The 26,741-nt window shown below is 41.5% G+C and overlaps 1 protein-coding gene across 1 annotated transcript in view; it reads right to left on the minus strand.

Annotated features, from left to right (window-relative positions):
• Positions 1–1,269: 1,269 nt before the first annotated feature.
• The window catches only part of LOC122744515 (lipase member N-like), a 30,694-nt gene continuing 5,222 nt past the window's right edge, over positions 1,270–26,741 (minus strand). Inside the window, exons 3-9 of the mRNA XM_043990026.1 lie at positions 20,998–21,196; positions 18,815–18,924; positions 17,389–17,525; positions 9,758–9,904; positions 8,478–8,549; positions 5,791–5,862; positions 1,270–1,503 (exon numbers count right to left, since the gene is read on the minus strand). Coding sequence (XP_043845961.1) covers positions 1,270–1,503; positions 5,791–5,862; positions 8,478–8,549; positions 9,758–9,904; positions 17,389–17,525; positions 18,815–18,924; positions 20,998–21,196 — 971 coding nt within the window. The remainder of the gene's footprint in view (positions 1,504–5,790; positions 5,863–8,477; positions 8,550–9,757; positions 9,905–17,388; positions 17,526–18,814; positions 18,925–20,997; positions 21,197–26,741) is intronic.

A 26,741-nucleotide genomic window follows, 5' to 3' on the forward strand; every position in this document is an offset into this window, starting at 1 on the left:
TATTATTATTATTATTGTTGTTGTTGTTGTTGTTGTTGTTATTAAGCTGGTGACTCAGTGGAAGGAAGACCTGAATTCAAATCTAGCTTCAGACATTTATCTGTGTGACTGCTGTTTGCCTCATCCATAAGTTTCCTTACCTGTAAAATGAGGATAATAATTTGGTTTGGTTGTTTTCAATCACATCTGAATTTATAACCCTATTTGATGTTTTCTTGGCAGAGATCCTGGAGTGGTTTGCATTTCCTTTACCAGCTAATTTTACACATGAGGAAACTGAGGCAAACATGATTAAGTGATTTGCCTAGGATCACACAGCTAGTAAGTCTCTGAGGCCAAATTTGAACTCAGGAAGATGAAAGTTCCTGACTTCAGGCCTAGAGCTCTATCCACTGAGACCCTGTGCTACCCAGGGACAATAATAGCATCTACTTTTCAGGGTTGTTGTGAAAATCAAGTGAGAAGATATTTGTAAAACTCTTTATACAATGCCCAGCACATGGGAAGTGCTATATAAATGCTTATTCTCTTCCCTTCCTCCCTTAATAATAATTAGTATTTATATAGATCTTTAAGCTTTGCAAAGCACTTTATATGTCATATACAATTCTGAAAGGTAGGCTCTATGTATGGTATTATCATTCCCTCTCTCTCTCTCTCTCTCTCTCTCTCTCTCTCTCTCTCTCTCTCTCTCTCTCTCTCTCTCTCCCTCTTTCTCCTTCCCTCCCCCTCCCTCCCTCTCCTTCCCTCTCCCTTTCCCTTCCCCCCTCCTTCTTCTCCTCTCCATCCCCCTCCATCGCTATGATTTCATCAGAGATCCGTCAGTAAGGAAACTGCTTTTATCAGTGTAAATCCTGCAACTCTTTTATAGTCTTAGAGATTGGACCACAGAGAGGTTAAGTCACTTGCCCAGGATAACACAGCCAAGTGTGTCAGAGTAGAGACTTAAACCAGATCTTCCTGACTCAGTTCAGCCCTGCCACAGAGGTATAGAAGTGTTCATTCCCTTCCCCAAATGTCTTCTTCTTGATCACTTGGTGGGATTTTCTAGTATCCCATAGAGCCTTTACATGAGATTCAAGGTAGCAAAAGTTCAGAGTTGGGGGAAAGAAGCCACAGGGCGTCAAGGAAGCTTGGGTAGCATTGGGCTCTGCCAGTGGGTACTGACCAAGAAGTGAGGGGGGGGGAAGGAAAACCTGCCGCTTTGCTAATAGACTGTGCTTCTGAGAGACCCCTCAGCTCTGAACCTCCAGGATGATTGACCCTTTTTCATAGGTTCTGCCTCATTAGAGAGAGGATTTTACTGTAAACTCGTTCAGATGCGTCAAGGGACCAAATGAAGTCTATGTGGTTCCAGTCTGGCAGCATCTCATAGAAACGGAGATTCTTGATTTTGGGGAGCAGCATGGCCACATCAAGAGGATCAACAAGCAGATCTTTCCCACCAGCCCAGATGGCTGTGGGCACCTTCATGGTAGTCAAGTCATAGAGTGGGGGGATGTTCTGTTGAGGAGGAAACAAGGGTTTTTCAGAAGAAAGTTGGTATTGTAGCAATCCAAAGCTGAACATTTTTAGAACTGGAAAGCACCTGAAGGGGGCCCTCTAACTTTACAGAGGAAGAAATTGAGGCTTGGAGAAATTAAATGACTTTTCTAAGACCTTTCCATGACTTCATAATATCACTTGCTCTTGCACTTGAGCCTCTTTACTTACCAAGCAATGTTCATTCTACTCTGCCTTCATTTCTCATCTTTCACCAAGCCTCTGTCCTCCCCACTCCATAGGTACTTAGCATCCACTTAGGGTCATAGCTCATACAGCTCCAAGAGGAAGAGTCTTAGAGGTCATCATGTCCAACTCCCTAATTTTAAAGATAAAGAAACTGAAGCCCAGAGAGGGTATGTAATTTGCCCCAAATCACACAGCTCCTAAGTGTCAGAACTGAAATTTGATCCCAGGTTCCTTGACTCCAAATCCAGGGTTCTTTTCACTACACACAAAGAATGTGAGGCCTTTGTAACTGGGATCTCCCTTGCACAGGAGGTGGTTAAGCAAAGGCTGGAAGACCATATGGCAGGGACATTGTAGGAGAGATTTTTGGTCAGGTTGGTGCATTTACTCTTTTCATTTTTGATATTGGTAATTTGATTTTCTTTATTTTTCTAATCAAATTAACTGATGGGTTATCTACTTTATTTTTCCACAAAACTAGCTTTTGGTTTTACTTATTATTTTAATGTTTTTTAAACTTTATTAATTTCTCCTTTGAGTTTAAGGATTTCTAATTTGGTGTTTAACTGGGGATTTAAAATTTCTTCTTTTTCTAGGATTTAAAAAATTGCATGCCTAATTCATCGATCTGCTAGCTCTCTTTTTTATTGATGAAAGCATGTAGAGATATATATTTCATCTAAGTCCTGCTTTGGTTGTAGTCTACAAGTTTTGCTATGTTGTTGCATTTTTGTCATTATCTTTAATGATGTTATTTATTGTTTCTATAATTTGCTTTGAACCATTCATTTTTTAGGATTATTTAGTTTCCAATTAATTTTTTTTTTGGTGAGGCAATTGGGGTTAAGTGACTTGCCCAGGGTCACACAGCTAGTGTCAAGTGTCTGAGGCTGGATTTGAACTCAGGTCCTCCTGAATCCAGGGTCAGTGCTTTATCCACTGTGCCACCTAGCTGCCCCTCCAAATAATTTTTAATCTATTTCCATATCTCTTTGTTAAATGTAATTTTTATTGCATTATGGTCTACAAAGGATGTATTTAAGATTTTTGCTTTCTTTTTTATTTGTTTGTGAGGTTTTTATGTCTTAATACATGGTCAATTTTTGTACAAGTGACATGTATACCTGAGAAGAAGAGTCACAGTCTTTTCTATTTCCATTTCATTTTCTCCAAAGGCTTAGCATAGATATTTCCCCCTAAAATTATGTTTATATAATTCTTTGTTTTTTTATGGTTAGATTTATCTAGTTCTGAGAGGAGAAAATTGAGGTTCTCCATTAGTGTAGTTCTATTGTCTATTTTCTCCTGTAACTTTTCCTTTAAGAATTCAGATGCTCTACCATTTGGTCCATATATATTTAGTATTGATATTACTTCATTGTCTATGGTATCTTTTAGCAAAATGTAGTTTCCCTGCTTATCTCTTTTAACTAAATCTATTTTGGGGGGGCAGGACAATGAGGGTTAAGTGACAGGGTCACACAGCTAGTAAATGTCAAGTGTCGGAGTCCAGATTTGAACTCAGGTTCTCCTGACTCCAGGGCTGGTGCTCTATCCACTGAACCACCTAGCTGCCCTGATAGTCTTTTAAAATGTGATGTCTAGGCTCTGTTTTGATTATGGATTTCAGGCAGTGCAGTAAATCATAAATTATCTCTCATCAATCTATTTTACAGGTTTGTTGTTTTTCTGATGAGATAGTTCAGATTTTCTTCTATTTTTTATTCTTATGAATTTGTTTTATTGTTTCTTGATGTCTTATGGAGTGATTAGCTTCCAGTTGCCCAATTCTAATTTTTAAGGAATTATTTCCTTCATTGAGATTCTAGACCTCTTTTTCCACTTAGCCAATTCTGCTTTTTAAGGAGTATTTTTCTTAAGTGAATTTGTATGCATCTTTTGCCATTAGGCTATTTTGACATTGATGTCTTCTTCTGAGTTTGTGTCTTAATCCTTCTTGTCACCAGTGGAGGAGGTACCGTTTCAAGTTTCAGGTTTTTCATGCTCATATTTTCAGATTTATTTTTGAAAGTCTGTAAGTTTTTGGTGCTTCCAAAGTAGTACGACTCAAAGAGAAGTGTGGTCACTGCTCTTCTGGCATGTGCTCTGATTTTTACTTAGAAAGGGACCTTGCTTCCCTACAGCCACAAGTGCTATCTCTCCTTTTGGTCCTGGAACTGCGCCTGTGCTCCTTTCTGCCTTGGAACTGAGATCAGTGTTCCTACTCCCTTAGGAGTGACCACAAGCATGCTTCTCTACTCTGGAACTATGACTAGGGGTCTTACTCCCTGGACCACAAGCATTAGTGCTCCTCTTCACTCAGGAACTGTGACCCAGAACTGTGTGTAGGCAATATAACAGGGTTCTACCCAGTGCCACCAGAGGGTACCCTGGAATCTCTTTCTTACCAGTTGTCTGACCCCCTTACCATCTCTGAGCTGAGACCTACTGATGCTGCAACCACTGCTGGCTCAGCCCGCTCCAAGAACTGCTGCTGGTTTGTGCTGTGCTCTTGGTTGACGACTACCTTGGTGTCACAAACCTCTCCTTCTCACTTCCTAAGTTGTTTTGGCCTGGACAACTGTCACACTGTGACCTTTTCTTGGCTCCTCTGCTCCAGAATTCCATTTGGAGCATTATTAAAGTTGTTTGGAGGGGAATGTTGGGAGAGCTCTGCTGATTTGTTGCCTCTACTCCACCATCTTAGATCCCCATGCTTACTTTCCAATCTCCCTCTAGAGGACAAAAATCTTTTTGGGACAATGAAGAAATGGGGACAATGCTGTCTGGGGCAGAGAAGATTATGGAGTACAAAGTAACTATGGAGGAAAGACCAGGGAGGTCAGTGTTGAAAGAGGAGAAAAAGAGGAAGGAAGATTGAAGACAGATTTCAACCTTCTGAAACAGTTGTCTTTCACTTCTTAAGTTACACCTAGAAAATATCTGATGCTATTTAAAGGAAAGTTTGGGGTTGAAGGATTTAAAAAAAGGGGAAACAGTAATGGGATTAGTTCTCTTCCTTAGAGTGAGTGAATGAATGAATGAGTGGAAAAGCCTTTATTAAGTATTGTGTACCAAATACTGTTTTAATTTCTGGACATAGAAATAACAAAAATGAAGGCAGTTCCTGCCTTAAGCAGCTTTTCTTCTGCTAGGGGCCAAAACACATATAGGAGAGTAGTGGCCAAAGAGGGGCGTGTTTTGGTTTGGAAGGTAAACAGAATGGTCAGTGGGGCAATAGAGAAGTGGATTGCTGACCTTTCCTATAAGCAGTGGCAGTGGAGAATTTCTTAAGGTTCCAGAACTGCAAAGGGGATGAGTGTGCATGTAACAGCATGGTGACTGGCAAAAAGATGGCTAGGGAATAAATGAAACATGGCAGGAAATACCTAGAGAAGGTAACCAACCTGAGCCCAGCTATCAGACCAATCAGATAGCAACTAGATGAAATCTATGGGATAACTGCTTCTCTTTGTCTCAAGAAGTATCAGAACCTCCTGGAGGCTTACTGGATAGAATGCTGGATAGGACTTCAAGCAGCCAGAGAATCTGGCTCAACAGACTTAGAATAAAAATTTTAGTGCTGAAAAGGATTGTAGAGATCAGCCAATCTAGACAGTCCTGCCATTTTTCAGGTAAGGAAACTGAGGACCCGAAAATAAGTAGTTTGGACAATGAGGCAGAGGCAGCCAATGGGAGAGCCAGGATAAATAGTCTGGGTTGGGGCAGCTAGGTGGTGCAGTGGATAAAGTACCGGCCTTGGATTCAGGAGGACCTCAGTTCAAATCCGGTCTCAGACACTTGATATTTACTAGCTGTGTGACCTTGGGCAAGTCACTTAACCCTCATTGCCCAGCAAAAAAAACCCCAAAACAAACAAAACAAAACAAAACGGTCTGGGTTGTTTTCCTCTGGGCTAATTGCTCATTAGAATCTATTTCCCTGACCAACAAGGAGATTCACTTGGAGGAGCCCAGCCCTTGGTCCTGAGATATGTCCTTTCTGTAGATGAACATTAAAACCCTGGGTTACAATTGTCTGACCTCCAGAGGAGCTAACCTGGTTGTAATGACGCATGTTCTCGGCCTTGCTACCCCAGTCGTAAGCTCTGAGCTCGTCTGATTGGAAAAGCTGAAACGGACAAGCAAATGGTAAATTATAATGTGGAAAGCTTCAAAGGCAAGCACTCTATAGAACAGAGGGACTCAAGGTGCTAGTAACAGTGCTTCATGAAGAACCTAGCTTTCCCATATTTTAGGGAGGTGTTAGGGGGCACACAGAGGCACAGGCACTCATGCACACACAGAAAATGGTGGGAGGAAGAGAGACAAAGAGACAGATGCACAGAAAATAGACAGAAACATACAGAAACACATAGGGGTAGAGGAGAAGAAGGAGCAAGAGAATAAGAAGGAGGGGAAGGAGAAGGAAAAGGAGAAGGAGGAGGAGAAAAGGAGAGGAAGAAGAAGGAAGAGGAGGAGTGGGGAGAAAAAAGAGCAAGAGAGACCAATAAAAATCAAAGACCACAAAGAAAAGGAGACAGAAAGGGAGACAAAGTAAAACACAGAGCTACAGAGAGGCAGAGAAGAGAGGACAAGAGTAAAAAAAAGAGAAAAAGATAAGGAAGATATAGAAAGGTGATTGGAAACAGAAAGAAGAGAAAAAATGGAAAATGGAAGGGGAGAAAGAGAGACACAGACAGACACATAGAAAGAGACAGATAGAGGGAGACAGAGACAGAGACAGAGAGAGACAGAGAGAAAGAAGACAACTATAACTTCTCTTGGTAGGAAGGCAAAGGAATGAAGGTCTGGACACAGCCACCATCTCTCCCACATATCCTTCTGCTTTCCTCTCCCATTTGCTTCCCTCTTACCTCTTCTGCCAAGGATATGCTGTGCTGCTGAGGAACTGGCCAGATCACTATTTCTACAGCCTAGGGTTTTTTTCAGATGGAAAATATAAAAGGAATGACCAAGGAGCCCCCACATCCTGCCTTTTTCATTTTCCAGTTATAAGCTGGTTATAAAAGGTGAGACGGTTGACCTAACCAGCACTCTTTGACATTCAAAAGACACAGACTATCACAGGGAACAGTAAAGAAACCAACTCAATACAGACTCCTGGAGGATCAGAGCTAGAAGAGATGTGAAACATCATTTTGCTCAAACTCCTCATTGACAAAGGCAAAGTGAAGGGAAGGGACTTGTCCAAGGTACCAGAACTAATAGGGGCATGGACTCAGCTTAAAACTAGGTCTTTGTAATTCTAAGGTCAATGCTCTTTCCACTGTCCCCTACTACTTCCCCAATGTGAAGGAACAATATTAAGCCAAGCCAGTAAGCATGTATTAAGCACCTACTGTGTGCCCAGTCCTATGCTAAGTGTTGGGGTACAAAGAAAGACAATAACACAGTTCCTGCTCTCAAGGAGCTCACATTCAAATCGGTGAGACAACAGGCAAACTCCTGCATACACATGAGATATGGGCAAGGTAAATGGAAGACAACCCAGTGAGGGAAGGTACTATCATTAAAATGGGTCAGGAAAAGCTTCTTGCAAGAGGTGAGAGGTTAGGTGGGACTTGAAGTAAGCCAGAACAACCATGAAGTAGCAAGGAGGGAGAGAATTCCAGGCATGGTGGAAACTGCTGGAAAATCCCAGAGTAGGGAATAGAGTGTGAGCAACATCTAGGGGGCCAGTGTCACATTGTGGAAGAGTTGGAGGGGAATAAGGTGTAAGAAGACTCAAAAGGGAAGAGGGGGGCCAGCTAGGTGGCGGAGTGGATAAAGTAGTGACCCTGGATTCAGGAGGACCTGAGTTCAAATATGGCCTCAGACACTTGATACTTACTAGCTGTGTGACCCTGGGCAAGTCACTTAACCCTCATCGCCCTGCTCCCCCCAAAAAAGAAAGAAAGGGAGGTGGGGACAAGGCCATGAAGGACTTTGAATATCAATCAGCATTTTGTGGTGAAAGGGGAGTGACATGGTCAGATTTACACTTTAGGAAAATCACTTTGATGGCTGAATGGAAGATGGATTGGAGTAGGGAGAGACTTGAAGCAGTCAGACTCACTGGCAGCTATCATAATAGCTGTGAAAAAGGTGTGAGATGGGAGCAGTGTCAGAGGAGAGAAGGGGGCATATTTGAGAGACATTATGAAACTAAAAATCAACAAGCCTTGGCAACAGTTTGGATATGGAGGTGGGTGGGGGGAATGAGAGACAGTGAGGAGTCCAGCATGAGCCTGAGTAACTGGAAGACTTTTCAAAGACTTATTGGGGGCCAAACACATTGACAGTCAAACATCCCTAACCAGCCAACAGCAGGGAAAGGAGGGAGGGAGGGGATAGGGGTGGAGACACATGTGTGCGCGAGCACACGCGCGCACACACACACACACGCGTGCGCGCACGCACACACACACAAAGTGTGAGAGACAAAGAGAGAGAAAGAGACAGAGAGACAGAGACAGAGAGACACACAGAGAGAGGCAGAGAGACACACACAGAGAGGCAGAGAGACAGAGAGACAGAGACAGACAGACAAAGAAGTGAAGAGAAGAAAGGAGGGGAGGGGAGGGAGAGGGTTGGGGAGGAGAGGAGGGGAGAGGGGGAGAGGAGAGGTGAGAAGAGGAAAGAAGAGAAGAGGAGGAAGGGAGAGAGACAGACAGAGACAGAGACACACAGAGAGAGACAGAGAGTGTGTGTGAGAGAAATTTTTTAGAGATCAGTGACTCTTACCTGTTTCAGATGTAGAATGTTCTGTATGGATGTCCCAGTGGGAGAATGGGAAAAATAGATGGAAGTTCGGCTCTGAAAGAAAAAGCTCACTCAACTAATGTCATCTAAAAGAATGGAAACCTCTGCTTCTCAATTATTATTCAGCAGAAGGCAATTATCTCAAGACCTAGAGCTGAGCTTGTAGAGCTGGAAGCTACCTTTGAGTTTATCTAGTCCAAGCCCTTCATTTTTTAGAAAAGGAAACTGAGTCAGAAAGGAATGTGAGGGCTGAAGTCAACGAGAACAAGAGGGAGAAGCGTTTCCTGCTTGGCGCCAGAGGTCAGAACCAGGAGCAATGGAGAAATCCAGCTACACTGATGTCCAGAAAAGCTGCCCAAGAATAAGGCTTTCTAGGCTTCTAGGTTAGAATGTTCCTCTGATCATTTGATAGAGGAGGAGCCTGAAGTCCAGAGGGGCTCAGTGATCTCAAGTTCACATGGCTAGTTGGTGTCGGAGCTAGGATAAAACCCATTTCCTCTGACTGTAATTCCAGGGCTCTGGACTATTACTGCAGTAGGTGAGGTCAGGGCCTCCAAACCAGGACCCCCCAGGCTTCTTTGCTGGAATTCTGTAATACAGGAAGGATCTGGTGAGCTCAAGTGTACTCTCATCACTGGGGAGGGTTTTCCAGCTCTCTTCCTGTTCTGTATGTCGGGTCCTGCCTGGAGCAAGCCCTGCATGTTGGAGGTGGGGCTTTGAGGAACCAGAGTCCAAGAAAATTTTGCACCTGGAACAAAGCAGTAAGAGGGGGGAGGTGGGGGGAGGGGAGGGAGGGAAGGAGGCTCAGGAGGGATGTAGCACTTGGGGGAAGCAAACATGCCTGAGGGATATGCTCAGGTTTTTGTGCTCTGGAAAGACAGGGGTTGAGGAGGGGGAGGCTGGAGGTGTGACCTCTGGAAAGGGAGACAATGAGAACAGGGACTAGGAGTGTTTCCCCTCTCCTTGGGGCAACATGATGCAGTGGCACCTTCTACATTTCCCATCCTGGGGAAAAGTGTTAATGGCCTGCTTCCTCTTCCTATGCCAGTTGTGTGCTTTTCTCCATCTTGGCCAGGAACCCTGGGGAGAAGTCACATATTGGGACATCGGAGACGGATATAGGAATTGAGCAGAGTTCATTGTCAGTGCCTGACTCTGGGCCATATGGGGCCTATAGAGCCCTAAAAGCTAGGTAGCAGCAGAGGTGGAGCCAGGCCAATCAAGGAAATACAAACCCCTTCCGGCCCTTGGGTTTTACGTACCACATTCAGATTTTTGCTGTCACATCCAGCCCACAAGGAGAGAAACCCAGAACATAACCAGGAGAATATTTTCCGGTTGCACAATTCCGTTGAAGGTGTTTTCTTTGCAGAATCTTCCAACAGGAAACCTTTGTGTCCCCACAGAGCCTGTGAACATGAAGACATTTTGCTTTGGAAGAACAGACAAGCTTCTGGACTTGGGAGCTCATTTTTATCATGGAACACTTTTAACTTTCAGGGTCACATTCATTTGTCAAAGCCAGGCTTGATCTAAGACAAGCTAGAACAATAGAAGCCAGAACAAGCCCCAGACACATCAAAGATGGCAGCCTGCCCAACAACCCTGGGAAGGAGGCAGGTAGCACAGCGACTATTGACCCCATTTTGTTGTTGTTGTGGAAGCTTAGAGAGACAGGGTAGGGATGTAGATTTAGAGTTACAAGAGACCTTAGGGGCCATGTAGTCTAACCCCCTCATTTTACAGATCTCAGAAGAAACAGGCCCAAAGGGATGGTTGTATGATACACTGTAAAGGGTGTCCCAAAAATCTTAGTGCAGATTGAAGTTTAATAGAACTGGAACTAAAAAACAAACAAACAAACAAAAAACAAAAAAAAGGGGCAGCTAGGTGGCGCAGTGGATAGAGCACCGGCCCTGGATTCAGGAGGACCTGACTTCAAATCCGGCCTCAGACACTTAACACTTACTAACTGTGTGACCCTGGGCAAGTCACTTAACCCCAATTGCCCTTCAAAAAAAAAATAGAACTGGAACTAAAATTTGGTTAATAGCTTTAAACCACATGAAGACTTTTGAAACATAGACTTGTGTGTGGGAGTATGTGTGTCTGCACGTGTGTGCATATGCATGTGTGTGTGTGTGTGTGTGTGTGTGTGTAGAGAGAGATCTATAGTCTCCTTCCTTTCTGTCTCTTTCTCTCTCTTTTTTTCATCTATCTCGAGACACTGCCACCATGCTTCAGTTGCCTTCTTACCTCAGTGTCTGGGGTCTCCTTATCTTAGAGCAGCCCTCTGCATCTCCAGCCTCCTCCCTCCCCTCAGTTTCAGCTCTCTTTTTTGAATAATCTTCTCCAATTAGAATGTAAGCTCTTTGAAGGCAAGACCAGTCTTTCTTTTTGCTCACATTTGTATCCCTAGGCCTTAGTGCCTAACACATAATAAGTTCTTAATAAATGCTTATTGCCTGTTGACTGCCTATATAATTACAAAAACCCCAAAGGCAATAATATAAAGGGAAATTTTATCCCCAATAACTAGAAGATATATAAAATATTTTGGTATTAATCTACTGAAAGTGCACAAAACAGTTGTATAAATTCAGTTACATAGTGATTCCTAAAGAAAAACTTGAATAAGGAAAGGAATGTTCGATGCTCATGGCTGGGACATGTTGATATCACTAAAAACAATGATTCTACGAAAGTTAATTTATAGTTGCAATGTTGGAGCCACCAAACCTTAACCTTGCTAAAATGAATTCATTTGGAGAAAAAAAAGTTCTAGAATATTAAGGAAAAATAATAACAAGGACAACAACCATTATAATAACAGCCCACATTGACTATGTGCCAGACACTACACTAAGTACTTTATAATTATCATCTCACTTGATACCCACAACAACCCTGGGGTGGGGGAGGTGCTATTATCACCCCCATTTTACAGATGAGGAAATGGAGTCAAATAGAGGCTAAGTGACTTGCCCAAGAACACACAGCTTACACTTACAGTGTCTGAGGCTGGTTTTGAACTCAAGTTTTCCTGACTCCAGACCTGGTGCTCTATCCATCCACTGTAGGGATGAATGGGGGCAAAGGGATGAAAGCATTTCCAGACCTCAAACTATATTATAAATCAGAAGTCATCAAAACATCTGCTATTGATTCAAAAAAGAATAGCTCAATGGAACAGACCAAACAAGGAAAATCATAAAGAATTAAACTTAGCATTTCAGTGTTCAATAAATAAGAAAACAAATTGCTTAGGAAAGAATTCTCTAGGCCAGGGTTTCTTAAACTTTTTCCCACTCATGATCCATTTTTGTCTGAGAAATTTTTACACCACCTCAGGTATATAGGTCTATAAAAGAGCTATATGGGGCAGGTAGGTGGCGTAATGGATAAAAGCACCAGCCCTGGAATCAGGAGGACCTGAGTTAAAATTTGGCCTCAGACACTTGACACTTGCTAGCTGTGTGACCCTGGGCAAGTCACTTAAACATCATTCTCATTGCCTTGCAAAAAAAGAGGTACACATAACCTTTTACTGTTGCCAAATTTTTCACAACACCCATATGGGGTCACAACCCACAGTTTAAGAAGTTTTGCTCTAGTTGATAGAAACTGCTAGAAAAACTGGAAGGAAGTTTGAGAGAGCTTAGGCTTGGACCAATATCTTAAACAATATTCCACAATAGATTCAAAATGGGTATGTGACCTTTATGTTAAAGATCATGCCATCAAAAAATTGAAAAAGAAGTAGTTGATGGAACCCTTATAGCTATTGAAAGGAGATATATTCTTAACCAAATAAATGATAGAATAAATTATAAAAGACAAAATAGGTAACTTTGATTACAAGAAAAAAATGAAAAGCTTTTGCAAAAACAAAATTTATGCATCATACATAAGAAGGAAGGAACTGAATAGGAAAAAAATCTTTGCATCACATTCCTCTGATAAGGGCATGCAAGATATAGACAACTAATACACACATACACACATATATGTAACCAAAAGTCATTCCCCAACAGATAAATGGTCAAAGAATGTAAACAAACAATTTTCAAAAGAATAATTGCAAACTTAACAACCATATGAAAGAGTGCTCCACATCAATAATAAGAAGAGAAATGTAAATAAAAATCTGATATGTACCCTCATACTCAGAAATTGATAAAGAGGATAAAAAATGAGAATTGTTCATGTTGGAGGGGTTGTGAGCATATAGGAACACTAATGCATTGTTGGTGGAGCTTTGAAATGGTAAAAATAAAGTGATTAAAATGTTCATCCCCTTTAACCCAGAGAATCTGTTTCTGGACTTAAACCCCAAGAAAACCATCTATAAGAAGAGTTTCCATATATAGCAAAATATTTATATCAGAACTTTTTGTGATAGCAAAGAACTGGAAACAAAGTCAATCCCATGGATTGGGGAATGGCTATTTGAATTGTGGGACACAAATTTAATGAAGTTTCATCAACTATTAGATATGACAAATATGATGAATTAATACAGAGGAACATGGAAAAATGTACATAATCTAATATAATCTAAGCATTTATTAGTCACTTAATATGTGCCAAGCTCTGTAGTAAGCCCTGTGGATAGAAATACAAGCAAAAAGAAAGATAGAATGCCCTTTGCCTTCAAAGAACTTACATTCTAAATAGGTGAGATAGCTGAAAAATGAAGGGAGGGAGGAGGGGACTGGAGATGCAGAGGGCTGCTCTAGGGCAAGAAGACCCCAGGAACTGAGGGATGTTAATAGGTGAGAAAGCACCAGAGAGACTAAGCAAAGCCAAAAAAACAGTAAAGACCATTATCACAACAATGCGACCATGCAATACTCCTACAAAATAATCAAAAGTGAATGTTGCAAACTTATAAAGAACAATCATAGTCCAGAAATGAGAAGACACCCCTACCCCGATCCTTTGACAGGTCCAGGGATATGGTACATTGAATATCTATTTTACACTTTCAGGATATTTTGGTTAATATTCCTTATTTTTTCTTCTTTACAAATATCATTTGTTATTTGGGATGGCTCTCTGGGTGGGAGAGGGGGAGGGTTACTGGGAGAAATTCTGATGACATGAAAAGAGATATCAGTCAAAATTAACTTACAAGAGAATAACATGCACATATGACTTTAAAGGAGTGTGGAAGCCATTCCTCCCTTACTCCCTTATTGATATGTGAGAGGATGTGTGTGTGTGTGTGGGGGGATGGATGGAAGAGATCTTAGAGACCATCTTCTCCAAATCCCTCATTTTACAAACAGGAAAGTGAAGCTCAGAGAGGGGAAGGACTTTGGATTGGAACATAAAAGAACTCCCTCATTTTATGGCAGAGGACACTGAGGCTCAGAGAGAAGGGACTTGATTGCTCAAGGTCACACTGGTAGCAAGGAGCAGGGGTGGTGGCCTCTGAACCCAGATCTTCTGTTCTCTTCCACTAAATGTTTAGCTGTGGTCTTGTAAAACAGAAAGGTGTACATGGGGTTATAGGCTTCGAACCAGAATAGATCAGAGGCATCCAGAAACCAAGGACCTGGTCAAGTGATTCATTCCAGTCACATCGAAATTAAGAAGCCAAGTCAGGATTCTAACCCAGGTCCTCTGGATTCAGAGGCTGCATTCTTTCTACCATCCTGTTCCTTACCCACAGAGTAAGGAATTAATCATCAAGCATTTATTGGGCATGAATTTGATCAGGGCAGTTAAGGCAGCCAGGATGAAGGCTGGGACAGAGAAACTGTGGGCTGGGAGGTGCTGCCTACAGAAGGCAAGGCTGGGTGGGATCTTGCAGTGGGTGGCCCCTGTCACCCTTCTTAAGAAGGAAGTGTTTGAAAAGGGGGTTCAGGAGGGAATTGGAAGAGCCAAGCACATTCATTGCCTTGAGCCTCACCTGTTTGTGTGCTTCAGTCTGGATAGGAAAACTGGTTCATTTCCAGGCCATGTTTAAGGATTATTATGAATGTTAATCATCAGCCTGGAGCTGGAGGAACAAGGCAATGAAACTAAAACCCATCTGGCACTGAGCCTTGGAAGACTTGCCTATAACACCTGGAATTTCTTTGTCTTATTGAGGCCTGCCCTGTTTCAAGCTCTCATTGTAGCACCCTGGGATTACTGCAGTAGACTCTGCTTGTAATGATCAGTGTTGTTTTGGACCAGGAGACCCGGAGGCCCGAAGATCCTGTCTCTAACACTTGCTGTATGGTCATGGGCAAGTCAGCCCTCTCTAAGCATTAGTTTCCTCATCTGTAAAACGATCATAGAACTCAGAGCTAGAAGGAAACTTGAGAGGTCACCTTTTTCACAGGCAATCAACAGAGATGGAAGGAACCTTGGAACATCTAGTCTAACTGACTCAGTTTGCTGATGAGGGTCTTGACCCCAGAGGTTGAGGGTTTTGCCAATGGTCACACGAATCTAGCCAAAGAGCATTTACCACATGTCAGGGACTGGATACAAAGAAAGGCAGAGCACAGTCCCTGCCCTTGAGGACATCACAGTCCAACTGGGGAGACAATATACAAATGAGATATAAGCAGGGTTAACTGGAGAACTACCCAAGGGAAGGCACTTCTTGGAGAAGGTGGGATTTAAGCTGAGGCTTGAAGGGAAACAGGGAAGCCAAGAAGAGGAAATGGGAAAGGAGAGAATTCTCGGCATAGGGAACACCCAGACTCAAGTAATGGCATATGTTCCTTGAGGACTAGCCTAGGGACCAGTGGCATCAGATTGTAGAGGACTCAGAGGGGAGGAAGATGTGAGAATGGAAAGGTGGGGGAGGGCTATGTTAGGAAGGGCCTTAAAAGCCAAATGGAGAATTTAATGTTTGATTTTGGAGGTAAAAGGGAGCCACTGGAGTTTATTGAAGAGAGGGTGACATGGTCTGACCTGGACTCTGAATGGAGAATGGACCCAAGTAGGGAGAGACTTGAGGCAAGGCAGGACCTCCCTGCCCCCTAGAAGCTATTGAAATAGTCCAGGTGTGAGGTGATGAAGGTCAGTACCAGGATGGGGGCAATCTGAAAAGAGAGAGGGGAACATATTCAAGAGATGGTGCAGAGGTGAAATCAAGAGACTATGCTGCCATATTGGATATGGAGGGTGAGGGGTGGTGAGGAGTCCAGGATGACCTCTAAGTGACTGGAAGGATGGTGGTGCCCTCAACAGTAATTGGGATTGCAGAAAGAAGAGAGGTTTGGGGGTTCCCACACAGGTGGAACTTAGCAGAGGTCAAGGTCATCTAGTCTGGTCTCTTCATTTGCCATGGCCCAGAGAAGGCAAATGATTTCATTAGGGGCACACAGCATAGTTTGCAAGAGAACCAGGATTCAAAGTCAGTGGTCTGATTCCAAGTCTGGTTCACACCTATTTCATTTTTCCTTAATGCCATGTGATGTTGCCAGACAAATGCTCAAGATACCCAGGGTTCATTATTTCATTCTGGCCCCAATCTTCCATTCTGTTTGTGTATGTACATCCACCACTCAAGCCAAAGACAATGCCCACAGGCTGGGCTAGGTGCCATGGCCAGTCCTTACTGGGGCTGCCTGCTGCATCTACTCTCATAGAGCTATTGGGAGGACAGAGATCTGTAAGCCTTCTGACGCTCAAGGAGTGATGACAGTCACACAGTTCTCCACCCCAAACACTGCTCTCAGCTGGTCCATCACCCTCTTCCCAAAGAGCCTTCTGGGGCCTCCATATTGGGGAAGTGTCCAAGCCAGGCAGCCTTCATTCCCCTCCCGGCTCTGCCTCTGACTTTCTGGACTTGGCCACCACATCCCATCAAGTGTGCTCCTCCTTGCCAGCTCCTTTGGGGGGTTGTCTTCCCCATTAGAATGTAAGCTCCATTAGGACAGGTTCTGTCTGTCTTTTGACTTGTGTTTGTGTCCCAAGCTTTTAGCACAGTGCCAATACCCAGTAGGTAACGCTTGTTACCTCCTCTTGTAAAAAGAGAGTTTTGGACTGCTCAAAATCCTTTCTAAATACATTTTAAACACACAATACACAATACAACATATAATGCATGCATGCACACCATGCAAAACACACATGCACACAACGTATATACATAATACAAAATGCATGCATGTACACAATGAAAAAACGTACATGTGTGTGGTATATATGGACACATGCCATTTTATAGTTGGTGATGGATGGTGTTATCCTTTTCTACCATTACCACTGAAAATCCCAAAGTGGAATGCACATGCACACACTTACATATGTACAGACGCACACAGATATACACATGTACAATGCCCATAATAGACATGTATACAATACACATTGGTGCAATGCATATATACATGTATGCATATCAACACATATCTTCACAAACACATACACACATGTACATATGCACAGACACACAAAATACACATAACACACCACACAATGCATGCATATGCACAATGCAAAAACATGCACATGCATACATATGCTATATACACATATGTGCATACACATGCACGCACACAAAAGAATACACAGACACATGATGCACAACACAAAATACACATGCACACATGTATACACACATAATATACACAATGCACAATGCGAAACATATGAGTGCACACATGCATGCACATATACAAAACAAAATACCCTGCACAGAGAATACACATTTACACAATGCATAACATCCACATCCATATCCATATGCATGTACAGTATATGTGCACAAGTATGCATATACACACCCACACACATACACACATGCCAGCAGCAATACAGAAGCTCTCTTGCCTTACTTTCATTTTCTTCTTATGGTTCTTAACAGAATTTAAACCCTCCAAGACTAGGGGTTCTTAGTGGAATTCCCAAACATATGGTGGGAGTTGGGGGGTGGGGTGCCTACCTTGATGACTGACTGAGGAAGGAAAAAAAAACTGGCAAAGATACTCTTGGGATATTTGAATGAAGCCACGGGACCCAGGACAAAATTCATTTTGATTCTTCGGGCTACTTCTGGTCTAGTGGTGAAAGCAATAAAACCTGAAAGAAGAGGACAAGATAGCCTGTTGAAGGGAGAAGCCCTGGGGCCTTGTCTATAGGGAGATGACCTGGTCTCCAGGATCTAAGGGGGTGGGGTGGGGTGGGGTGGGGTGGGGTTTACACTTTGGAGACCATGCAGATGAGCTGTAATCCAGAGGGTGTGGAGCTGGGAGGGGCTGCAGTCATCTGGCCCAATCCCCTCATTTTATAAGGGGGCTTTCTTCCCATAGGTCATTTAGAAGACCTAGGTCTTTCTCCATCTTCAAGATGTATTTTGATTCTTTCTTCCTAAAGGAAGCCTTCATTTCTCTGTCCCTTTCCCCCAGATTTTATAGAAGAGGAGAATGAGGGAATGAGATTAGGACTCACTTCCTCAAGGTCACAGAGCTAGCTTGTGGGAGAGTCTTCCTAAACATAGGACCATAGGTAAATTGCTTGCCTCAGTTTCCTCGTTTATTTTTTAATGCCTTTTTCCCCTTATAAAGAAATTTTATATGTATATTTGATAAATGTATAAATTTCTGTTTAAAATATGTTATTGATATTTATATTGGTATTGATTGATATTTGACAAACACTCATAAAAGGCTATCTTGGGGTAAGGGTCCAAAAGATGAATGAAAAATAACTTCATCTACAAAACAGAAGGTCAGAATAGGTGCTTCTGAGGTTTCTTCCAGGACAAGTCCCTAATTCTTGGAATCCTCTCTTTCCTCATCTCTGTCTCCTGACCTCTCTGGCCTCCATTAAGTCCAAATTACAATCTCATCTTTCCTAACCCCTCCATAACTCTACTGTCTTCTCCCTTACATGCTTTCTTTTCATCTCCTTGTTGAGCTTGTTTGTACAAAGTGTTTCCATGTTGTATCCCACATTGAATTGGGAGCTCCTCGAGAATGGGACTGTCGTCTGCCTCTTTTTGTGCTTAAGTGCTTAGCACAGGACGTGGTCCATATGGGCACTTAATAAATGCTTTTTCACTGACTGTCTAAACTCTATGAGGGCATAGTTGAAAGATCCTTGGATTGGTAGTTGCAAGACCTTGGTTCTGCTACCATTTAATTACTGCATGGCCTTGGGCAGAGCACTTTTCTCTGTGTCCTATTTCTGCATCTGTAAATCAAGGGTTTGGTTCAGGTAGCTCCTGTGGTCACCAGCTTCTCTATGTCTATGATCCTAAGGCTTCCTCTTTTGTGCCCCATGACACCTGCCACCCATTATATCCTGATCTGTGGGAAGAACATTCCATGTTATTTTTCATACACTTGCTTGATCTTTTCTAAGCATACCTATGGTAGTGCCTAGTGAATGACCAACAAAATACAGCTTCTCTTGCCCAGTCTTTCGTACAATGAAGTTGATCACACTTGGAAGGTCGTACTTGCCCATTTCATCAAAACTAGAAAAAGAAAGAAGAGCAAAGTTGTAGTTTGAATCCAGAGTATTTGACTGCTGAATGCTTGCTTGGAACCAAACTCAATGGGTCTGCTTACTCAGGCTTCATTTAATCATTTATTCAGCTACCTTAGCATGATAGACCCATAACAAATTGTGAGTGTCTACTTTCTGGGTCCTAGCTAGCCTAGGTGAGTCAGGAGAGGCTCATCACAAGAAGGGTGGCCCTGGGGGTTGAATTGTTTGGCCAAAGCTATTTATGAGGACTAGTTACTATTTAAGGAAGGCAAAATTGCTAGCCTGAACAACAGTATTCCTAACTTTCAATGCCATAAGTAAATAAATAAACAAACAAGAAAATAAATAAATAGAAAATGAATAAAGAGCCAGACAATTAGAGATGAATAAGTAAATAAATAAAGAAATAAAGAGTGAGAAAGCAAGCAAACAAGTAAGCACATTCTGAAGGTGGATGATATAGGTCAGAAGATCTGAATTCAAAGTCTGCCTCAGCCACTGACTAGCTAGCTAAGTGACCTAGGGTGAATCACTTCAAATTTTCCAGGTCTTCCAAATGAGTTTCCCTCATCTCTCAAATGAAGAGGTTAGACACAATGATTTGAGCATCCCTGTGTACTTAAAAGGCTACATGGTACAGTGAGAAAAGAATTGAATTTGGAGTCACAAGACCTGGATTCAAATTCTTTCTTCATTTCTTGCCACTTGTATGACTTTGGGCATATCCTCTAACCTAGATGGGCTTCATTTTCCTCCTCTATCAAATGAGGAGGTTGGACAAGATGCCTCTTGAGGTGCCTTCAAGCTCTAAACCAATGATTCCATGAATCAATTCCAAGATGATCAACATTGTGAAGTTTTAGTCAAATTAATTTAGTATAGTGAAGAATGCTCATATGTCAGAAGTCATGGGAGCAGAGAATGTCAGAGTAAGAAGGGACCCTAAAAAGCATATTGCCCAACCACTTCATTCTACATGAGAGAAAACAAAGACCAAGGGTGGGGAAGTGACTTGCCCAAGATTATACAACTACCAAGTGGGAAAGCCAGGATTTGAACACAGGTCCTCTCCTGCCAAAGTCAACAATCTCTCCACTAGATCATGTTGCCTTCATAGGCATTAGCTTATGATATCAGAAGGACAACAGTTTGTTTGTAGGCTCGGAGACTGGCCAACAGGTAAATAGGGATTTCCTGGGAAATACAGTTGCCCTTTAGGATTTGTTATTGTTGCTGTTTAGTTGAACTCATAGACAGCTCAGCAAAATGCCTTGTGTGAAAGGTTATAGCTACAATGAATTGTCGAATGAATGAATGAATGAATGAACAAATGAATGAATGAATGAATGGAAAAGCATTTATTACCAACTTGGTATGTTCTAGGCACTATTGTAACTTCATTATAATAGTTGACAGTCTATAGTGCTTTGAGATTTGCAAAGGACTTTATGGAAATGATCTCATTTGAACATCTAAGAGCTCTGTGAGATAGGTAAATTAAGTAATATTATTGTCCCCATTTTACAGGTGAGGAAATCTCAAGATTAAGTTGCTTGACTCAGGTCACAGAAGTAGTAAAGGTTAGAGGCAAGTACCTTCTGACTCTACAGATCATAATTTAGAAGTGAAAAGGAAATTAGAAGCCATCTAGTTCAACCACCTTGATATAAAGATAAGGAAATTGAGGCACAGAGAAGAGACTCTTGGCCTCCTAAGATTTAGAACTAAAAGGGACCTTCAAGAGGAATGTAGTACATTAGAAGGTCTGGGTTCCAATTCTACTTCTAACAATTATTCTCTATGTGGACTTAGGTAGTCAGTTAAGCTCTGTACCTCGGTTTTCTCATTTTACAAATGAGATTGGATTGGATGGCCTCTGAGATCCCTTCAGACACAGAGCTGTGATCCCAATCATTTCATAGATGGGAGAACTGAGTCCCAGAGAGGGCAGGTGGCTTGCCCATGGTAAGAGGCAGCAAGAGCTGCCTTTTCTTCCCTTTTCTTTTCTCACCTCCCTGACACTCTCCAATCACTGGTCTTTTCCTGAATCCCAGTTTACCTGAAGGCCCAGAATTCCTCTTGCTCGACTGAAAGGGTCTTGTGTCTTCTGGACCAAGTGTTGCCTCGGCTGTTACCCATCCATACATCATACCCAGCATCCGCTAGAAGAAAACCCAGGCTCTTGTTGGGCTGGTTCAGGAGCCAGGAGGCATTATCTGCAAATAGGGCATGTTGCAAATACACCACTGGCCTTGGACCTGAAAGTGAGAGAGACAGAGACATAAAACAAGAGAGAGACACACAGAATTATCACAGCTGACAAAGTCAAATAGTAGTTTGGAGCAACACAGGCTGTAGGTCTGAAAGGAACTTTGGTGTACATTTAATCTGACTATGTGTTTTTTCCCACATAGGAAGAAACTGAGGCCTAAAGTGGGAAGTGACTAATCTGAGGCTACCCAGGTGTTAAGTAGATTTGTTGTGCTAGAAAAATTGACAAATTTATTTCAATCAATAGGACAAATGACATTTTAAAATATACCCGAGTGAAGGATCAATCAAGTCTGTCCCTTGTGTAACTTTACTGACACAGAATGAAATCACAGCCCAGTGGAACAATAGGGCTTGATTAGTATTATGAACCACACAGGAAGTATCCTGAGGCTTCTGCATGCTTTGAGTTCCATCCTCCATTCCATAAAGGTAAATTATGGTAACTAACTACATTCCTGTGGCACTATAAGGTTGGCAAAGTCTTTTCCTTACAACTATGTGAGGTAGGTAGCTCAAGGAATCATATCCCCATTTTACAAATGAGAAAACTGAGGCTCATAGAGAGGTGATTTGGTCAGGGTCAGACCTCCTGCCCCCAGTAAATATTCAAGGTGGGATCCAAAGCCAGGTCTCTTGATGCCAAATTCAGCCCTCCAGCCAGTGCACATAAGACACAGTCTAAGACCAATAGAAGCACTGGTGCTAGTGGTTATAGGAGAGCAAGAGCAAAGAGTAGAGCAATGACCACACCTCTCCCCAGATCACATCACCTTGGAAGTACCAAAAACATGTGGACCACCAGAACTAGCTCTGAAAACAGCAGCATAAAAAATCCTAAAGTTTGGGGTGGTGCCTCCCTACCCCTAAATGAGCAGAACTCAACTTTAATATAAAGTTCAAAGTCAAGAAATAGGCTGGAAAAATTAGCAAACAAAAAAAAAAGAACTCGACCATAAAAAGCTACTATAGTGGCAAGGAATTCCAAGACATAAACTTAGAAGAAGAAAACAACACGAAAACAGGTACAACAAAGCATCAAAGAAAATGCTAATTTGATCCAAGCCCCACAAGAATTTCTGGAAGAGTTAAAGAAAGAGATAAGAGTGATAAAGGAAACATTGGGGAAAGACATGAATTGGTGCAAGAAAATTATGAAAAGAAAGTTAAGGGGAACCAAAATGGCAGAGTAGATGCAGGAAATCAGATGAGCTCTTCCAACAGTCCCCTCCAAATGACTTTGAAAATAATTCTTTAAATAAAATTTTGGAAGGCAGAGCCAAGATGGCCAAGTAAAGGCAAAGACATGCCTGAACACTACCCAATTTATCTCCAAACAACATTAAAATAACACCTCAAAATAAATTCTAGCATGGCAAGAAAGGTCAGTCTCCTCGGGGTGAGAGTGAAACACAGTCCAGTGCAAGCCATGCCTAGCAAACCAGCAGCAGGCCATGGGGATGACTGAATCAGTAGTGACAGCCTCTGGAGCTCTCAGCTTACAGATGGTAAGGAAGCCAAACAGCTGGTTGGAAGGAACTTACAGGGGACCCTTTCCTGGCATTGGGAGCAGGACTCTGTTTTACCACAAATACGTGGTTGGGGGGTCACAGTTCCAGAGTGAGGAGCAGTACTAGTAGGAATGAGACAGTGGTAAAAGTTCGAGGTCAGAAAAGAGTGCTTGTAGTTCACTCACAGAGTAGAGCACAGGTCAGGAGAGCAGTGACCTCTTCTTAAATCATAACACCTTGGAAGAACTGAAAACTTACAAACTCCTAGAATTAACTCTGTAAATAGCAGCACAAAAATCTTGACCATTGGAACAGTGCCTCCTTCACCCAAGAATCAGAGCCCAACTTTAACATAAAGTTAAAAGTAAAAAAATAGGCTGGAAAAAAGAGCAAACAACAAAATAAAAACCCAGTCAGAAAATTGCTATGGTGACAGGGAAGCTCAAAACACAAACTCAGAAGACAATGAAATTTATAGTAGCTACATACAAAGCCTCAGAGAAAAATGATGATTGATCTCAGCACTTGGAAGAGTTCAAAAAAGATTTTTAAAATCAAATAATAGAGGTAGCGGAAAAAATTGTGAAAAGAAATGACAATGATGCAAGAAAATCATGAAAAAAGAGCCAACACCTTAGTAAAAGAGGCACAAAAATATGGAAGAAAATAACATTTCTTTTTTGCAGGGCAATGGGGGTTAAGTGACTTGCCCAGGGTCACACAGCTAGTAAGTATCAAATGTCTGAGGCCCGATTTGAATTCAGGTCCTCCTGAATCCAGGGCCAGTGCTTTATCCACTTTGCCACTTAGCTGCCCCCCCCAAAATAACATCTTAAAAATGAAATAGAACAAAATATAAAATAGATGATTTTGATTAAATAAAATTAAAAAGCTTTTGCACAAACAAAACTAATGTAACCAAGATTATAAGGGAAGCAGAAAAATGGGAATTTTTGAAATAAGTATCTTGGATAAAGGCCTCATTTCTCAATTATATAGAGAATTGAGTCAAATTTATAAAAATGCAAGTAATTCCCCAATAGATAAATGGTCAAAGGATATGAATAGGCAGTTTTCAGATGAAGAAACCAAAGCTATCTATGATCATATGAAAAAATCATCTGGATCACTATTGATCAGAGAAATGCAAATTAATATAACTCTGAGGTATCACCTCACACCTATCAGAGTGGCAAATACAACAAAAAAGGAAAATATTGGATGTTGGAGGGGATGTGGGAAAACTGGGATGCTATTCCACTGTTGGTGGAGTTGTGAACAGATCCAACTATTCTGGAGAACAATTTGGAACTATGCCCAAAGGGCTATCAAACGATGTATACCCTTTGATCCAGCAGTACCACTGCTAGGTTTATATCCCAAAGACATCACCCCAAATAGAAAAAAGACATTTATATTTCTAGCAGTTCTTTTTGTGGTGGTTAAGAATTGGAAATCAAAGGAGTGCCCATCAATTGGGGAATGGCTAAACAAGCTGTGGTATATGGTGGTGATGGAATATTATTGTGTTATAATAAATGACAAGGAGGATGATTTCAGAAAGGCCTGGAAAGACTTGTATGAAATGATGCATAGTAAAGTGAGCAGAACAAAGGGAATGTTATGCAGAGACAGCACTGTTTGATGAAGAACTGTGAATGGCTTAACTATTCTTAGCAATGCAACAACCCCAGACAATCTCAAAGGACAAGTGATGAAGCATACTATCCCCCTCCAAAGAAAGAACTGATATTGATGGAACACAGACTGAAGCATTCTATTTTTTCACTTTTATTTTTCTTTTATTTGTTTTCTCATACAAAATGAGTGATATGGTAATGTTTTACATAATTGTACATGTATAACCTATATCTGATTGCTCACCACCTCAGGAAGGAGGGAGGGGAGGAAGTGAAACAGGGATAGAATTTGGAACTCAAAACTTTAAATAAAAATGCTCATTATTAAAAAAAATTAAAAATCTGAAAAAATAGGCCAAATGGTATAAGAGGCACAAAAGTCCATTGAAGAGAAGTCCTTAAAATTAGAATAGGCCAAATGGAAAAGGAGCTTCAAAAGCTCAGTGAAGAAAATAATTCCTTAAAAATTTGAATTGGTCAAGTGGAAGCTAATCAGACATCAAGAAACATGAAAAAAAACCAGATAAAAACTTAAGAAAAATAAATTAAAAATATGCTTCAATCTGTATTCAGACACCATCAGTTATTTCTCTGGAGGTGAATCACATTTTTCATAAGTCCTTGAGAGTTGCCTTGGATCATTGTATTTCTGAGAACAGCTATCATTCACAGCTGATCATCTTACAATATTGCTGTTATTTTCTGTATAATACATTTCACTTTGCATCAGCTCATGCAAGTCTTTCCAGGTTTTTCTGAGAGTATCCTGCTCATCACTTTTTTTTTTTTGGTGAGGCAATTTGGGTTAAGTGACTTGCCCAGGGTCACACAGCTAGTAAGTGTCAAGTGTCTGAGGCCAGATTTGAACTCAGATTCTCCTGACTCCAGGCCTGGTGCTCTATCCACTGTGCCACCTAGCTGCCCCCTGCTCATCACTTCTTATAGCACATTAGTATTCCATCATAATCTCATCCCACAATTTGTTAAGCCATTCCCCAATTGATGGGCATCCCCTTAATTTCTAATTCTTTGCACCAGAAAAAAACTGTCATTGATATTTTTGTATATATAGGTGAAATACATGAATCAATACAAAGTGAAGTGAGCAGAACCAGGAGAACATGGTGCACAGTAACAGCAATATTGTGCGATGAGCAGCTGTGATAGAGACTTAGTTCCTCTCAGTAATACAATGATTTAAGACAATTCCAAAGGACTCATGATAAAAAAATGCTATCCATCTTCTGAGAAAGAACTGATAGATTCTGAATGTAGATGGAAGCATACCTTTTAAAAGACTTTTTTATTGGGTCTTTTTTTTTGGGGGGGGTATAAGTTTTCTTTGTTGTTGTTGTTCAGTTTTTCAGTCATGTCTGACTCTTCATGTATGACATAGTACACCAGGCCCCTCTATTCTCCATCATCCCTTGAAGTCTGTTCGCATTCATGTTCATTGTTTCCATGATGTTATCTATCCATCTCATTCTCTGTCATCTCCTTTTCCTTTTGCCTTCAATCTTTCCAGTAAGTCTCATTTTCTCATTATGTGGCCAAAGTATTTGAAACTTCAGCTTCAGCATTTGAACTTCCAATGAATAGCCTGAATTAACTTATGTACTGATTGATTTGATCTCCTAGCTGTCCAGGGGACTTTCAGAAGTCTTCTCCAGCACCACAATTTGAAAGCATTGATTCTGTGGCACTCAGCTTTCCTTATAGTCAGAATCTCATAGCGATCCATTGCTACTGGAAAAACCATACTTTGACTCTATGGACCTTTATTAGCAAGGTGATACCTCTGCTTTTTAGTATGCAGTCCAGATTTGCCATAGCATTCTTTCCAAATAGCAAGAGTCTTAATTTCATGGCTTCAACCATCTGCAGTGATCTTTGAGCCCAAGAATATAAAATCTGACACTGCTTCCACTTCTTCTCCCACTATTTGCCAGGGAGTGATAGGACCATTTGCCAAGATTTTAGATTTTTTTAAATGTCAAGCTGTAAGCTGGTTTTACACTCTCTTCTTTCACCTTCATCAAGAACCTTGTTAATTCTTCTTCACTTTCATGCCAGCAGAGTGGTATTGTCTGCATGCCAGAGATTTTAAAAAAAATTTCTCCTGGTAACCTTAATTATTGCTTTCGATTCATCCAACATGGTATTTCAAATGATGTACTCTGCCTATAAGCTCAACAAATATGATAAAAAATACAACCTCATTGTACTCTTTTCCCAATATTTAAACAGTCATCATTCCATGTTTGGTTCTAACTGTTGCTTCTGGGCTTGCATACAGGTTCCTCGGGAGACAAGTAAGATGCTCTGGTACTCAGGTATCTTTGAGAGCTTGCCAAATTTTGCTGTGATCCACATAGTCAAAG

Source organism: Dromiciops gliroides, chromosome 2 (genome assembly GCF_019393635.1).
Source record: "Dromiciops gliroides isolate mDroGli1 chromosome 2, mDroGli1.pri, whole genome shotgun sequence".
NCBI classification, from domain to species: domain Eukaryota; kingdom Metazoa; phylum Chordata; class Mammalia; order Microbiotheria; family Microbiotheriidae; genus Dromiciops; species Dromiciops gliroides.